A 17,611-nucleotide genomic window follows, 5' to 3' on the forward strand; every position below is an offset into this window, starting at 1 on the left:
TTCATCGCTTGCTTGCTTCTTCGGCGTGCCCGCGCGATCCATCAAAACCCGCGAACGATCCCGCCTCCGCCGACTGCCCGAGACAGCGCGACCACCACCACCGACGGCGGCCGGCACGCCGCGTTTATTGTGTGCGCACGAATACTTCGACGGTGGTATCCTCGTTTCTTGCGCGTTTCCATCTCTTTCTTGTAAGAGCCGTGTCATTCCTCGTTCTGTCTGTTCGCCCTTCGACAGTGCACCGCGGCTGCAGTGTAGCAAAATGAGGAGACGCGGATCGATAACATCTATACATCGACGTGTGTGCGAAGCAACCAGTTTTCGCCATGCGTTATACGCCACGCGGTGGTTGGCCGCTCATTCGGCTTCGCAATGCGGCGGCCAAAATGTGATCGATTCTCGAGCGAGACTGCGATCTTATCGTTGTAATGCACGGTTCGGCCGGGAAAACGCAAAAAAAAAAAGGGAGGGGGGGGGGGGGGAGTGTTAAGTTAAACGCGTGGTTCTTAGAACTAGGTTTGCTTTGTCTTAGTTAAGCAAAGTGCTGCGTAGTTCCAGGAGAAAAGGGGTCCGCTGGCACGATGGAGTTCACCGAGCTTATGAGGCTACACTGAGGCCTGAGCCGACTGAAAATACCAAATGGAAACATATACTCGTTTTCCCTGCAAGCAGCTTTTGCGGTTCGCGGCAAGAAACTGTGACGTCCATTATTTCGAAGCAGAGAGCTCTTTAACGCCAAAGCGTGCCCTAATGCGGCCACTGACCCATGACGGTAACGTCCCTGTATTTCCTTATCGGTGCTCCATTACTTCGCGATAGATTGTTAAGGAAAAACTGTAGCGTACAAGGTATATGCAGCACGAAAATGAGGTATTCGTTCGTTCTTCGTTTATATATGCGCCATGGGTTGGGCCCTATTATTCGGAGCCTTTCTCTGGCGCCAACGGTCGCGCTGAGGCCAAACTGACCTGGTTCCATTTATTGGGAAAATCGAGAATAAACTTCTTTTTCTTTCTCTCTCGTTTTGCGAGGATTAGAGATCGGACCGTAAGAACCGAAGTTTGGGCACAGATCTGGGCCGTCGAGTGACCGATCGCGAAAGAGAGAGAGAGAGACAGAAGAAAGGGGAAAGGCAGGGAGGTTAACCAGATGGGACGATCCGGTTTGCTACCCTACGCTGGAAGCTTGTGGAAGAGCGAATGGGTGCGCTAGAGGAGGAGTAAGGGAATGCGCTGGAGAGTGAATAGATGACCGAGTGCATAAGCAAATGCCCGAATTTAAATAAATATTGTAGCGTAGCGCGATGGCATTTAGAAACCGTGCTGTGCGAACTCCAGGTGCAACGTGCGCATGTGCTGTCAATGGTGTTCGTGCAAAGATGAAACGTTGGTCGGCAAGGATCGCATATCGCGGTGTGCTGAAGGGCTCATAGTGGGTGAGTTGAATGCAGTGAGTGAATGGAGAGAGAGTGGATAAGTGCAGTGGCATGAAGTAACTGAATTAATTAATCGAGTTAGAGAGTGGGAAGGTGAGTTATTATGTAAGGTTCAACGTCCCGAAGCTGCGCGGCGGGCAATGAGGAATGCATCATATACTCGTACATATAATGGAAGAATATGTATGAATTTGATCAAGTTTGTTCTTTAATGTGCCTGGAAAACGCGCTAGGCGAGCGTTTTTACATTCCACCCACACCGGAACTTGGCCGCCCCGGCCGAGAATGAAACCCACGTCCTCGTAATCAGCAGCATTACGCCATAGACACTGAGGCACCATCGCAGGTCCAGTGACTGGAGAGAGAGAGAGAGAGGTGAGTGAGTGAGTGAGTGAGTGAGTGAGTGAGTGAGTGAGTGAGTGAGTGAGTGAGTGAGTGAGTGAGTGAGTGAGTGAGTGAGTGAGTGAGTGAGTGAGTGAGTGAGTGAGTGAGTGAGTGAGTGAGTGAGTGAGTTTCGCGAAGCATTCTGGAAAGGACTGGGTGGAGGTAAGGGCAACAAAGTGATTAATACCGTAAACTATAAAACTAGCAATTTAGGAAACAGGCGTAGCACAAATTAAGTAAAGTCTAGGCTTGGGTTAGGCGGTAGTCAGCGCTGTCCTTGGCGTATTCTGCGTCCTCGTTCTTTTCACTCGAGCTGTTAACTTGTTACCAGAAGTTGCACGTTACGGCAGTGACAAAATACAGTATAGTTTGAGTAAAACAACACGATGAAGCCGACTAATAAATAGCACAGCCGCAAAAGCGACAACAAATGAGTGCAGTGACATCCACGGTGCCATTTATCTCCCACCCCACCGCCACAGCGAACGAGAAGAAATAGTAAAGGTCAAATTTATCAAGAGGAGAAGACAATGAGCATCCTTCACCTGACAGGGCGTCGAAAGGTAAACGCACTCAAAGAACGCCGCGAGGTGGATACAGAAAGCAGCGGTCGCGGCTCCGAAGAGCAGCCGCAATAAAAAAATCAAAATGTGGCGTAACGAGTGCAATGCACTCGGTCGTCGTTTCTCAAAGAGAACACCGACCGCGCTGGTCGCATCGAGGAGCGGCCATCGTTTCGCCTTCACACGTGCGTAAGCCCATCGCCGGTCCCGTTAAGCGCAGCCAACAAAAGATTGTCTTGTGCTCTAAACGTGCTGTTCCAATAATAGCCGACGGTGCGGCCATCGCAGCCGCCTGAGCGGGACAAGGCGTCCCTTGGGGCACGTTGAGAAAACGTAACTCGCAGACTTCGCACGTATATACGCGATGCCTGAAACTCTCCGGTCCCGCCTCGTCAAGATGATATGGGAACAGTTAAAGTGAAGTGACAACTAGTACTTTGGATCAAACCACAAATCACTTCTCCAAAGTCATTAAGACGTATCATAACCCCGTCCCGTTTCTTTTAAACACAAAGGAAAGAACAGAAAGTCGGTTTGCTACCCTACACTGGGGTGCGTCAGAGGGGGACGTATGAGGAATAAGTATAAAGTAGGGAGAGAGATAGAAAGAGAGCAATGACAGGCAATCTCAGCCGGTCACGATCACCATATACTTAGACAGCGCTTGATCACGTTCAGCGCAATGAACGCCTAATGAGGCTAAAACCGTTTGTTCTGGTTTGTTGTCCTTATTTTTATTTCTGCTTACTTACTTATTTGTGATGATCGTCGAGCACAACCGCGGAAGCGTCGTAACAGTAAAAATTAGATGTCACGCTTTCTTTGCCGTCGATATAGCGCTTCAGTTCACTTTTGGAATTACCGGAGTCATTGAAGGACAATGGTACTACCAACCTGGCTTTAACTAAATCATCTTTATCGCGCCGGCCAGACTACTGGTTTGGGTTTATAGCTCATTTATTATGTCCCGTTCTTGTTTTCTTCGCGCTGTTAAGTGCCAATTATCGCGAAGTTGACGACCTTAGCAATCTTGTAGCACCGCCGCCACTTGTATCCGATTTTCTTTATCGAGCTCTTTGCATATCGTGTAGTAATCTGTTTCCGTTCATCTCCGGTGATACCGCGGTGCTCTTCGTGATCTCAGTGTATTATGGAACGGTGCACGGTCCATTACGGGTATAGAACGTTCCAGTCGAACCGTTTCTCCCGTCATGCCTTGCGCGCTATACACGCCGCTTCGAAGACAACTTAGTTGCAGGAAGATCCACGCCGGGTCTTCTTATCTTGTCTGCACGCTCTCTTCTTCTCTCACGAAGCAGCAGCAGCGGCCCGATATCGCGCCGCGAAGGCCGCATCGTGGCCAGCCAGATAGCGCAAAACGCGCGGATTATAAGGCCTCGTCTCCATCTCGAATTTCAAGTTAGGGGGTCTCACGGTCGGTCGCGTTCCTCTCCGGTTTCGCCCACCCCGAGGCAGCGACCCACGCGTTTTCGAGCTTCGACCACAGCCACCGAGGAGGAAGACCCGCGGACGGCCGCTCGCTGTACGCGTCCATGAATTAAACCGAGACTCAACGGCATGGCAGGCTTGCTCCGGATCTTTTCTGAGGGTTCCTGACCGCACGGATAACGACCCTTTCGTGCGCACTTTGGTCATTTTGTTTGTTTGTTTGTTTGTTTGGTTTTGTTGTTTTGTCATTTTACTTTGTTGCTGGGCTTGAAGAAGATTTAGAATGCTCACTCCATCAGCCCCCCTAAACTCGAACCCCCCTCCAATTCCTCTTCCCATTGCCTCATGCCTCTAATGCAGCGAAGACTGCTGAGGCTTTCGGTTCTGTCGCTTCATTTCCAGTTTCGCGCGTTCATCACGATCCTGTCTCGTATGTGCACCGAAATTGGAACGCCAGAAACAGCATTTAATCCCCCCGGGATGGCGTGGAGAAGGCTATAGCCTCTTACCCATAGGAAAAAAGAAAAGGAAAAAGAAAAAAGAACAGCGTTTCGTAAGCGATGGTTGACAGGAAGGTCTTTTCAGAGCTTATGGTCTAGTTCCACCGTTATTGTCACTGATTTAACTGCTGGACACCTATGCGGCAAAGCAAACGTTTAGGCCCCTTATGTAGGCTAAACAAGAATGTGTCCGTGTGTGTAGGAGCCTATAGATTTGTCAGTCAGATTATGAGGCCGGTTTCATCGGCCTTTTCGTTAGAGCGCGGTTATCTGGAGCACCGGCTATCATCCTTTGTCCGCTAGCACGATCGGTCAGCATGCACTGTCAGCGAATATTTCACGCGTATATGGACGGGCTTGGTATAATTTTGGCACTCGATCATGCATTGCAGAGGAGAGAGCAACTTGAAAGCTGCAGTGTGCAAGTCGGCTTTCGCTTTTTGATATATATCTATTTTTACTTTTTATTATTAGCTGTGAAATAAGGGTATTTTCGCCCTTTGGAAGAGCCTGCCAGCCCTAAATCTTAGCTAAGAAGTTGTCAGTGTAATAAATTATGAAATATTTATTTTTATACAAACTTTGCGAACCTTCGTTTTCAAATATAGCGGTATTACATTTTTTTTTCATTATATGATTCTTCTTATAGTGATATGCAGCAACGGAGGGCGGAATTGTGAGTCAGCCCCTTCGTTAAGTACACGCTCCGGAAAACGGGTTGACGAGAGGGACCGATTCTTCGAAGATACGAAGGAGCATTCGAGGCCGCATGTTGCAAGTGTTCCTTCTTTTTATTCTATTTCCATTTGATATCTTTTTTTTTTTCGTACGGCGTGGTCTCTCCTAAACGCAAAGAATAACACAATGTGCCCGTACGCTTAGAAACGTCCAGTTTGCCTCAAATTTAACGAATACTCCAAGCTTGGCTTTTGTCAGAATCCACTGCACATGACTGAAGGACAGAGAGAGAGAGAGAGTTCGAACACGAGAAACACCCAAATTTTGTAGTCAACTAGCCTTGCATTGCGGGCTTCTGGGTATGGCGTCTTGAAGTACTACTACAGCGCGCACAGACGAGTATACGCAAGTATACGCACATGAAAGCGCCCTGTCTGTGTCTTTCATGAGCTTCCTTGCGTCCTCTTCGGTATGCGATGCAGTAGTATGCTCCAAATTTTGTAGCATCGGCTTCGTGAGCCGCTCGCCAGAGAAACCTCCGTCGAGTCCACGATTCCCGAGTTCCGCCACGTTAGTAGGCACAAACTCATAAAGAAAGAGAGAAAGGAAGAGAGAAGGGAAGAGAGAAGGCAGAGGATGTTAACCAGAAATTCATCAGGTTGGTTACCCCAATCTGGGAGTAAGACAAATGGAATAGAAAGAAAAGGCGGGGCGGGGGTGGGGAGGCTGTGAACGTGTGCACGTAAACGGACAAGATCACGTGGTCAAAGGTGCTCTTCGAGAACGCGCCATCGTTATATCATGTGTGCCAGCTCCGCCAGTCACTGCTTGAAGCTCATGTTGATGCCACGTCCAGTTACAGAACCAATACCGACACGCTGGCATTCCACGTGAAACGTTCCCTGGTCTGTCCTTGACACTGCTCCACGCAGCTGTGCGAAGCTTCGTCGTTGCTGGAGTGGCTATTATTTGTTCTATTATTATTTGGGCACCACTTTCCTGTCGCGGAAGACGAGTGACTACTGTGGTTACGAGGCCCGGCGACCACCGAATGCATTTCTAACTCATCTTCGGCCACGGTCATAGACGGACAGTACGCTGCCCTTTGTACCAGTGGGCCACTGCATAGATCACCATTAAGAGAAGTGCCAATAGAAAGAGCGTTAGCGGGAGGTGAAAGGAAGAGCGACGGCCGAGTGGAAAGAGCGAGGGCCATAGACAAAGAAGTGGAGAAGGGAGGAGGTGTTCCGGCCATCGGTTCATTTTGGGCGGGGCCGCGCAGGCAGTGGAGCACCGGCAGGGCCCGGCGCCGACGCGGGTTCCTGCGGCGCGCAATTGCGACTAATGAGGAAGTGCTCCATTAGCGCGTCCAGCTCTCTCTCCCTCACCTCGCTGCTCTCTTCCCCTTTCTCTCTATGCTGGCGGCGGACGTGCGATGCAGCGCACGCAATTTAAATGCGAATCTTTGCTGGCCGCTGGTTACATTGGGAGAGGAAGAGGAGAAAACGGGAGAGAGGAAGGTCGGCTCGACAAACCACGGCGCTTACGTGTACAGCTGTTAGAGCGCAGTGACGAACGCGACCTTAACCTCAATTTATGCCTGCGGCTTTGACTACGCGGATGCTGCTATAGGGGGCACTACGGATGCTTGGAGACGCCTGAGAACGGTCCAAGTGCCAGTATCTGTATTGCGACAGTATCTGTACACAGATTTCACTTCGTGGCTACGGCTTCCGTACATGCGTCTGGAGAATCGTAACCAGTTGGGCTAGTCAGTAGGCTCAAAATCAACTGAAGAAATGGCAGTACTAGACAAAGAGCACAAGCGTTCTGTGGTGTAGCCCATGTTTCGTGTCTCCGCGTCCTTTGTTAGAGCTGTAGTTAACAAAAAAGAAAATCCATATAGGCAGCAATGGTATGTTCCAGTATCGAGTGTACAGACAAGTCCATGGCCAATCAACAGTTCCACTGACTTCATCTTTGGTATATGGTCATCACGCGCACTTAAGCGATCCCAATGCTATGACCTTCCCAAGGACATCCAATTAAACGCAGCAACAAAAACAGATAAAGCCGTTAAAGCCTTTGAAACAGCACACGTTCTCAAATTATAGATAATGTTGGGAAAAACGAAGGAGCGCCATCACGATGGGCTGTTAACATGAACACAAAATGACGTATATGATTACCATTTTGTAAGCATTCTTGCTCTGTAATATCTGAATGCAAGTAACGACCATCCAACGTCTCTTACCACCAGGCGCACAGGGTCGACAATTATGAAAAGGAACGTCCAGTCTGCGTTAATACCCCTTGCTTTCACGCTAAAATTATAGGTAGTTCCTGCTGTGACACAGTCTCCAACGTGACAGCTACTTAATAGCTATTGCAAAATACGGTTTGAACTCGCAGTTGTGCAGTAATTGTCATTTGAATTTTGGGTACAGCTGTTTCTGTAGTGCAAGTTCCCCCCCCCCCCCTCAAAAAAAAATAATAATCCCCCCTCCCTCCTTCTCTGGTTTGCGTTGATATCCCCTATGTGTGCGCACGCTAAAACTAGGTAGTTACTACTGTGACACAGTCTTCAACGTGACAACTACAGTGGAACCAGGATATATCGAACTCGCATATCACGAATTATTGTGTCTAACGAACAGCAGTAAAATGCCCTTTAAAATTTTTGTAGAACATTTTTATTTGAAATATCGAATTACCTATATATCGAACATTTTTGTGATCTTGAGATTCCATATATGCGGGTTCAACTGTACTTAACAGCTATAGCAAAATACGGTTTGAACTCGCAGTTGTACAGTAATCGTCATGTGAATTTTGGGTACAGCTGTTTCTTTCCGTACAACTACCCCAGTATATATTTACGTCGGGAGCTCACTTTTGGCCTGTAACGCAAGTTCACACACAAAAAAAATGATAATAATAATAATCCTCCCCCCCCCCCCCCTCTCTACCTTCTTAACGCCGAACCCTGCTTTGAAGAGACGAGTCACTGTAACGAAACTCGTGACACGACTTAGCCATCGCAAAAATTCAAGACATTCCAGGACAGTTTGAGTGGATTTCCTCACAGAAGGAATAACTCGCTCTCTCTCCTCGCCCTCGCAGTGTGCCTGTCTCGGCCCGCGGCGGTGACGAAATTAGGACCCGCATCGCGGATAGAAAGCGCGAGCTTTGCGTCACGGCCATCAAAAAGAAAGAAAAAAAGTGTACAGTAGATTCCTCACTGGGGCGAAATGCGTGACACCGCTCGCTGCTCAAGCGCAAGTCTACGGCGAACAATTGACGTCGTCGGGCATTGCGGCTGGCGTCGGCATGCGTTCGCGCGCGGCGGGCTCATAACGCTCACGAGTCCGCACCGTTGTCTTTCGCCGCACGGCGCAGTTCAGCGGCCCGCTCCTTTTAAGCCTGAAAAGCGCTTGGGCAACCTTCTGATGCAGTTGGGCAAGGAGCCAAGCAGAAGAAATTCTTCGTTTTTTTTTTTTTTTTTTCATCTCTCTCTTTCTAACTGGCGGGCAAAGCCGCGCGCATTTCTTTTGTCTCTCGCATGGAAGCACCCCTCCCATACGCCCCTGCGGCAGCCTAAATCTTTTTCGTAAGGCAGACTATATAGGAAAGGGCCCTCTCCTATTAGAACGCAAGCGCAGGTCACGACTCCCGTTTGCGTGCCACGGAATGTGTGTCTCGCAGCTCACGCGCTTCTTGCGTTTCGCTTTCGTTTCGCCAGGAAACCTGGACCGGCTCGCGGAAACGAGAGAAAAAGTGCATTCTCAAATCTCGGATTACTTCACAGGGATATACGCCGCGTTTAGTATACGAGATTTGTCCGGCAGGTCCAGATTTTGACCGTGTAGCGGCGAATATGCCTATGGACCTCTCACTCGTGTCAGTGTAATGCGACGATTCATCTTGCCCCATTGTATAAACAATGTTCATCATCCTCCGCTTCGGATTGGTCGATTTTGGTGATGAGATATACGCGAGGCGCCGCTCGGTCAAGGGAGCCAACGCTGAAAGGAATAGGATTTCGATAGAAATTTTGCTTTATCAATGTCCAAGTTGCGCATGCTGAGCAGCAACGCGAGCGCCCTCTTTCGTGGACCAGAAAGAGGCTCCTCCAGTAGATGGCACAAGTGTTCACCGCTGAACCACTCCCGCGCACATGCAGATGTACCGGAGACTACAGGATGCAGCATATTACTTCCGGAGAAGCGCACTAACATCGCATTCGAGTGTGTGCAATGTTTCTTGTTTGACTTAAGCTTAATGAACCAAAGATAAATGAAGTTGGAAAAATGTTTATGAGTTAAACACTTTTTTCTTCTTTTTTTTTAAAGTGAGTTTACGTTCAGTGCGTCAAGTTCACACCGTCAGTGCCTCTGAGTTATGGCTGTGAAAGGGAATGCGCGGTGCTGATAGGCACGAAACGAAAAAAAAAAAAAACTAACCTGAAGTGACAACGCGTGCTACAAGCACAGAACAATGAGAAAGAACAGGACAAGAGACTAGGTATAGTCGACGTGGCTTTCGAGGAAGCAAGGGAGGTCACTAACGGTGCTCCAAGAAAATTATGCTCCAACAAAGGTGGGACGGTGGCGCTGCCGCTGAATCCCGGAGCAGGAAAAGAGAACCAGCGGTATAGAGGCACGTTTAGCTTCTCCTCTGGGTGCGCACTCTTGCTATAGCTACTCCCGACGTCACCAACTTTGTCTCGTGCCACGGGGGTAACCCCACCTAAGGAACACTTCGGCCTTTACAACTCATAAACGGCTGCAAGTATTATTATTATTCAGCATTCTCGTTACCTATAGCCACTGATTTAAACGTTATCGAATACGAGAACCCCACATAATTGTAACGGCTGTAAAATTAATAAATAAATAAACAACTAATTGCTGTAGCCAGCAAACTTCGGGTTTCGACGAGCGTTCTCATTCTGCAAGATTGCGTAGTGTGCCACTAAGTTAAAACTACGCCTTCCTTATCATCCCCTCCGACCGGGCAAGAATCTTGCTCGTCCGGAACTGCGACAGTGTTGGCAATGTGACACATAATGCGATCTCATGATGCCTAATCGACGCGTCGTCGTGCTTGTTCTTTTATGCGGCGAATTCTTATGTAGGTGCGAAGTGCCAGCATGTCTCTGTATAGCTTGAACAAGCATCGACCTTGCTTAATTATTATTTTTCCCTGCTATCCAGCTGTAGAAACGGAATTCATGTTTTCCGAAAGGCGCGGAAAACTAGAAGGAAACCACTGAGAGAAAACGACAATGGCTGTCTCGGCGTCTGCTTTTCTCGAAAAGCTAGGCGATGGAGAGCGGCAGTCATTGTTTTTTCATCACTCCCTCCTTCTTTTTTCCCGGGTCTTTAGGGTCACAATGCGCGAGGCCCGAAAGAAGATCTGCAGCAGGAGGATGTTTGCAGAAAGCCGGTGTTAAGCGTTCAGTCTGCGGAGAAAAGGCGCGTCAAACCGGGCGCGATGTTTGAGAACCAGGCGTGGGCGACTCGTCGCTGAGGAACACCACCCGTGCCCTTCAGAAGCACACGTACAGACACACAAAAGCGAGGAGATAAAAGAGACGAGGAACAAAAAGAAAGTAAGGACGTGAAACGGAGGGCGGTAATACGTAGTTGAGGTCGGTTTGGCGAGGCGTCTCGGCATCGCCTCACCGGACCGCACCGTGGTAGACAGGCGTGGTTGAGTTCAATGTCACGCTGACGCGCTCGGCTCACCGTATGCGAGCGTGCGTGTGGCGGGCAAACCGAGACTGCTGTGCAGGTGAGACAAGCTGGCTCAGAAAGAGTGTATGTGTGCGCGTATATATGCAAGAGAAAGGTGCGTGTGCGTGTGCGCGCGTGTGTGTGTGTGTGCGTGTGTGTGTGTGTGTGTGTGTGTGTGTGTGTGTGTGTGTGTGTGTGTGTGTGTGTGTGTGTGTGTGTGTGTGTGTGTGTGTGTGTGTGTGTGTGTTGGAGAAAGTGCGGGAGGAGACATGGCGGCTCACCTTTCGTAACCGGCAGTCCTCATCGCACACCACGTTGAAGCTTTCTTCTTCCACCAACTGGAACATGCGAGAGAAAGCAGAAATACAACGTTCAAGTCAATGTTGGGGCAATGCCAAAAACATAGAAGTGAACAAAATATACGCTCGTATGTGCGGCAACAAATTGCGCGTCCTTTGAGTTTCGAATAAACTACTGCGCGCAACGTTGCTTTCGTGAGATCTGCGCAAGTGTTCAAGAGGCGTCTTAGCCTCAACTGCTTACTTCCCTCCCCCCCTCCCCCCTTACTTTCTTTTTCTGTCTATTTAGTTTCAGTCAGGTCTGGACATAATTGAAGTGAGGCATCGGGTAATGCATGGTCTTACGAGGAAGCTTTAGCTCCGGTGCTCCTATCTAAATACATGTAAAAGGAGAATTCGTTTTTCTCGGCAACCACTGCACCAAATTTGACGAAGTTTTAGAAAATCTAGTGGATGCTGGTTTCGAATTTTTTATTTAGGTCGTCCATATTTTATAAAAAATTGGCAAAATAGCAAATTATCCGAAAACGAAACGATCAAGTTTACAACTGTAACTCAGTAATGAAAAATGACATCACAATTCTGTGAATTGCACCTAATAGTACATCTAAAGCGGACAAAATTATTGTGTTACAAATGAATCTAAAAAAAATTTAGTAATATGAAAATACACCTTTTGCAGAACCCTTGTATACAACGTAACAAATTCACGTAAGATATAAATTGACAAATACAATTTGTCCGCTTTGAATGATCTAATGGATGCCGTTTACAGAACCGCGATATCTCTTCTTGATGCAGAGCTATTGACTTGTAAACTTCGCGCTTCTAGTTTTTTCGAACTTTCGAATTTGTGAAAATTTCTTACGCAAAATTCGGGCTCTAAATAGAAATTCCGCTTCCAACAGTCACTAGAATTTAGCTTTCTCTCTCAAATGCAAGAAATCTCATTAAATCGGTCCAGGGTTTATCTCAGAAAAGCGTTTCTGCGTTTTACATGTATTTGAATAGGCCGCGTCGTAGTTAGGCTCCAGCTAAAACTTCCTCTTAAATGCGACAGAATGAAAAGCGAGAGCATGACTTCACTTTTTTTCTCTCTCTCTCTCTCTATCTATAACAGTCTCTCAATTGTTATAAGGCCGGTACCGAAAGCTAAGGCACAGAAACGGTCGGCTTTATGACAGTTTGCCCGCTTTCACTTATACGGCAAAATTAAAGAGCAACAATAGCCCCCGCGGGCGTATCTGTGAACACTGGGGGACAACGATTTACGTCGAAGAGAAAGAATAACGTCAGCGCGCACTCCTTGGCAGAACGTGTGGGCGCAGCAACAAAAATGTCACTAAGCATCGCGTACGATAAAAAATGCGCAGACTCAGGAGGTCGCTGTTTAAAACCGCCATGATTTACGACACACTTTGAAGAAGGAACAACAAGCCTAGACGTTTATTCCGGTAACAAAAGACGATGTTGATAATGCATAATTTTTCATTCAAATGAGGTGCAGACGTAGTCGTGACATCGATGCTTGACTTCGACCGTTTCTCGTTCGCTTTATTCGTTCTTTCTTTTCTTTTGTTCTTTTTTTTGTGTTTGTGCGTAATGAAACTATTCATCTACAAAGGGTACTTCAGCTATCTGCGCGTCAGATTAACAAATCATGTCTGGCACTTGAACGTCAGCACGCGTATAATCAGACCAAACACCGTAAGCAAGCGACGCTAAAAAAAGAAAAAGAAAGAAAACAAGTTGCGAACACGTGACTGGCAGCTCGCATCAAACTGTCGTTACGTTGTAAAGTTTGCTTTCGCGAAAGACACGAGGACCTCGTTTAAATCTCGCTTTAGAGATGGGCCTTTTTTTATTCCTCCGACCTCTCTAGCGACACACAACGCGCCCGCGCCGAGCATTAACGGCCAAGATGGGAAAAAGGGGGGGTCTCGTCTTTCGACAGGCACTAAGAGAAACGCGATAGTCGTGTATCGTATCTTTTCCAGCGCGCGCCCGGTTCCCTCCGTTAAGAAGCCCAGCAGTACACAACGGGCGGGCGGTGCGAAAATCACGACCAGCGCCGGCCGGGGCAGCCGGCTTCGTCTCTTCGCAACTGCCTTCGCGCGCGTCCTTCGCCTCCTTGCGTCAAATCGGAGCGACGCGAGATTGAAGACGCATGCGCGAACAAAAGACTCGCACGACTCCAAAGAGGATGAAGAAACGCGGCGAATGTGAAAATGAAAGCCGCTCGAGCTCAGGACGGAGGCCAGTCGGCGAATCCGATACACAAACTTGAAAGCAAGCTCATTTCTCTCTCTCTCTCTCTCTCTTTCTCTTTAGTTGCACGCGCCGACACACACTAACACACACGATCAATGCACGCCTGCTGCGACGCTGTCATCGGCCCGTCGGTCGTTCCCCGACTTTTCTGTATAAGCAGACACGACAGTCACGTCAGGGAACCCATTTTGCGAAGATATTGCAACGTGTGCGGTGGAGATGCGACGCGGGAAGAAAAATGAACAGATGATCGAAGAAAAGATAACAAAAAGCGAAACTATAGACGATAGGGCAATGTTTGGATATGCCCCGATCTCGATCATTTGAACCTTGGCTTCCCCCGTGTCCTTTTTCTCTGGGGGAACGAACTGAGACTGCTGGGACATTAAGCTAGCTCATCACGACGCACAAAAAAAAAAAAGGGAGGGGGAGGGGGTGTGTTTTCTCGCCTGTCATCGCCGCTTAGCCTCATGGCCTCTTTGACTGCCAATAGAGGTCGTGACCTATCTGTCTCTTCCTTTCACTTACTCGTTCTTTCCATTTTGGTTCTCCCTCTTTGGTGCTTGTGCCGAAGAGAGAGAGAGAGAGAGATAAGTATGCGGCAAGTACGGCCTCTCGACCAGTCGCAATGAAGCGTTACGTTTTGTCACATGTGCGACAAAGGGCCAGCGAGTGTGTTGTCAACTTGGGGACAAAGTCTCTCGGGTTGCTTGCGCGATTTTTCGCCCAGTGGTCGCTAGCAACTCTGGTGGAAAAGAAAAGTGTTGGCAGATGAAGGCGCTGACCAAATGTATAGTAATTATACTTATGTAGTGAATACGGCGTGCTACTGCTTACCACGAGATCGCAGGTGGACCTCAACAAGAAAGGAAAACAAAGTTGTAATTAGTTCAGACACGGGAGAAATTATGACGCGAAGCTGACGGTCATCAGAGCTGTGTTTTGTGCGCAAAACACCACAAGAAGGGAAACTTAGGCCTCACTTTCTGCACTAATATTCATTATTTTTCTGTCAGAGAAGCGCGGATACGTTCCTGAAACCTTAGTTTTGCAGTCTAAACTGACTTATAATGGATCTTTGGTGTCATTTTAAAACACTGGTAGGTGCCATGATATCGTATAACAGAAACTGCCGCCTCCGGCTTGAAGTGCATGATTGTGTTGTTCATTACGTTCCTTCTAGTAGGCGAATGACGAGCTGCCCATCGCTGTTGCTCTTCACTTCGTCAGCAAAAGCTGCAGACATGTTTTTGGATGTCAAATCAACCTCTACGTCTATATATGGTGCGATTGGCCAATCCAGCCGCTAGTTTATCCCAACCGTAACCGACTGGGGACTTCAACCCAGGGTGCAGACTGCACCGCTTCAAAGGCAGTCAAGAATTACGAGTCCTGGCGACGGCGCCATTTATGACGATGTCGAGAAACTTCTGTAGTAGAGGCAGATAGAAGGAAGTGTGTAAGTGATTCGATTAATCCCATACTGTGACCATTTCGAGCCCTCGACCATCACTACTGTGTACAGCCGAGGTTGAAACGTGGATAAAATGTGCGCCGCCTTATCAGGTCCTATTAGAACATCAGTCGGCAACCTACATCACAATATTTGAAAACATTCGAAGCTGAGGTCTTAGCCTACTTGAAGGAGCGAGTGATTAGATAAGTGATGAATGTATAGATAAAGCCTGAAGATAATGTTTATTGTGCAGTTCACCCGACTTTAGAAATTGTAGGGTGTTATATGTTATAGGTAGGCTTAAATGGCGACCAACTGGAGAGGAAGGAAGCAGTAGTTGAGTGTTATGTTGCGCTTAGGCGTTCAGTGTTATATTCGCATAAGACATAAGTGGACACATACGTGCCGACAATGTATGTCGCGCTTTCTATAGCCTCTACTTATAGGGCTACAGTACATATCACCACACATGTGACTTTTTTTTAAGTTGTTAAGTGCTCTTTGGGTAATATATCTAGCGCCTCTCGCATGTCATCGTCACGTTTCCCTATAGCATAAGGAGTACCAAGAAAACACCGTTCTCCCTAAGAGTGGATCCCGAGTTTGTCACGCGTGAGCCATCATGCTGCTTTCCACAGGATGACTCAGCAAAGAAAGCAAGGACAACTATACTACAACATACAACAACTATACAACACAAAGTGAACGACGGGACAGTGATGGACAACGACATATTTGCTGTTGAAAGCCGCTCAAACGGTTGCCTTCCTTTGCCGCTAATTTGACAAACATGCCAGCTAAAAATACGCGAGAGAGCAGAGTATCGAAGAAGAGGTCACAAGGCGTTTAGGACAACCGTGAAGAAAAAAAATTCCAGCGGAGTCAGGTCCCACGCGGCGACAGCGAGGAAGCAGGAGAGGCCACTGGTCAACCGAAGTCAACACACCATCAATCAATCTGTCTGGCTGCACTGTTCGCACACCGGGCAGGACAAACACAAACTTCAGGAAATGTTTTCTTTCCATCTTCTCCCCATTGAGGAGGGGGAGTGTAGGACCCTGTCCGGGTGCAATGACTTCTTAAAGGTGCTCAGAGGGCAGCCACAGCCTGTGCAGTGTATTTCCAATGAAAGCAAAAGCGACTGCGAATCGGCGTGTATAAATTTATCACGTGGTACAGTCTGTGGAGCGACGACCTTCCGTGATAGTTGGAAAGCAAACACTCGTGTCATAGATCAGAGCTTTTCCTAAAAATGTTTTTTTTTAAATACTAAGAAATTAAAGTGTGTTACCCGCACCAAACACCTCCTAATCACGTGCGAACGATCCTCACCACCGTGAGGCAAAAAAAAAAAAAAAGGAACAAGGATATAACACAAGTGGTGCTCTATACCTTCCCTGCTTCTGACAAATTATTTGCGTTGCGGCTAACAGGCCACACTACGAAGTAAAAGGGGATTAATATATCATGCATAAGCTCACTCAAGCCTATGCCCTGTCTTTTTAGGGTAATGTCCCTGAAAAGAGATAACTGTGTATTACGTTCTTACAGTTACACATGCCGAGGGACTGTTCAGGCGTGGAGCAGTTGACCTGTCACATCACCCTGCAAACCGACTACTGTTCGGGACAAAGAAGAGGTGCGGAGGTGATTTACAGAACTCGATATGCAACCTTTTTTCGACTATAGCGCATCTCTTCTCGAGTCTGCTGATACGTCATGATAGGACGCGACGGCCGCGCGGTTTTGCAGAGCAAGCTTTTGTGTTCAAGAACAAGCGACTGGAGGAAAGGAACACAGACGCATCAGCAAAGAGAGAGAGAGAAAGAGAGCCTTCGAAGTGGCGCCGCAAGGAACAGAGCAGGACACACCCCAGACTGCCCACACTAGTCGCTTGATGCAAGCGTTTTCGCTTCTTAGACTTTGTGCGGAAAGGATCTCAAGCCGACGCGAAGCAGACGAAACGAAACACGCCCAAGACCAGACGACGCTCAAAAGCCGAGAACAGCGATGAGCATGAGTAGCTGAACCTTCCATTTCATTCTTTCTTCCTTTTTTTCTTCCTTTTTTGTTCGTGCCCTGCGACTGCTCAATAACGACTTTTTCCCTCCCTAAGAGTAAACAAGGCCCTCCGCCATCAACAGAGAGACGTCTCTAGTCGGTCGAGCTGTTCGGTAAAGAGGCGAGTAGGAGAAGCAGCAAACTGCAAAAGAAAGAAAGCGAGCAACAGCTAACAAACTACAGATAGTAAGCGAGAGAGGAGAACAGAGACAAGGCTGGCGCCTTGTTTCTATCTGGCCGTGTTTTTTCGGGGGGGCTTCCGCCAAGCTAGTCGGTTCCTTCCCACTCCGCGGAGGAGAAGAAGACAGCGGCGCCACGCCTCGACGAAATTTGACACCACCTTTTGCAATTACGAGCCAAAAGATTCGCGGGGGCCTCAGAAATCCTTGGAAGTGTTGTCCTCCGTTCTTCGCCTTCTTACTTCGAGAGAAAGAGAGAGAAAACACTTTATTGGGACTTCGTCCGCAGGCTGGGCAAGTGTACAGCAAGACTTGTCGCAAACTCACGAAAAGTTTAACTCGGAGTGCATGCGTGCGTCCGAGTTGCAACCATAGGCTTCAGACGCCTCGAACTTCAGCGAAAAGCTTAGCCGGCTTAGCAACGGAGGTTTCTGTGGTGTCTTCCATGCCTTTCGGCAAACGCAAACTTCGTGGTCTTAGTAGACGGATAAATCTATTTCCGTCACGGATGGTAATCGAATACAGGCAGTAAGATAAGTGAAAGAAAAAAAGAAAAGGAAACAAATAAATGAGAAGATTTAACCAAGACGAGCCATTC

The 17,611-nt window shown here is 48.0% G+C and overlaps 1 protein-coding gene across 1 annotated transcript in view; it reads right to left on the reverse strand.

The window, feature by feature from the left end:
* The window catches only part of LOC119462211 (proto-oncogene tyrosine-protein kinase ROS-like), a 187,641-nt gene that overhangs the window by 111,399 nt on the left and 58,631 nt on the right, over nt 1-17,611 (reverse strand). The window contains 1 exon segment of the mRNA XM_049672884.1: nt 11,029-11,085. Within this exon segment, the coding sequence (XP_049528841.1) occupies nt 11,029-11,085 (57 nt within the window).

The sequence above is a fragment of the Dermacentor silvarum genome, chromosome 8, assembly GCF_013339745.2.
Source record: "Dermacentor silvarum isolate Dsil-2018 chromosome 8, BIME_Dsil_1.4, whole genome shotgun sequence".
In the NCBI taxonomy this organism is placed as follows: domain Eukaryota; kingdom Metazoa; phylum Arthropoda; class Arachnida; order Ixodida; family Ixodidae; genus Dermacentor; species Dermacentor silvarum.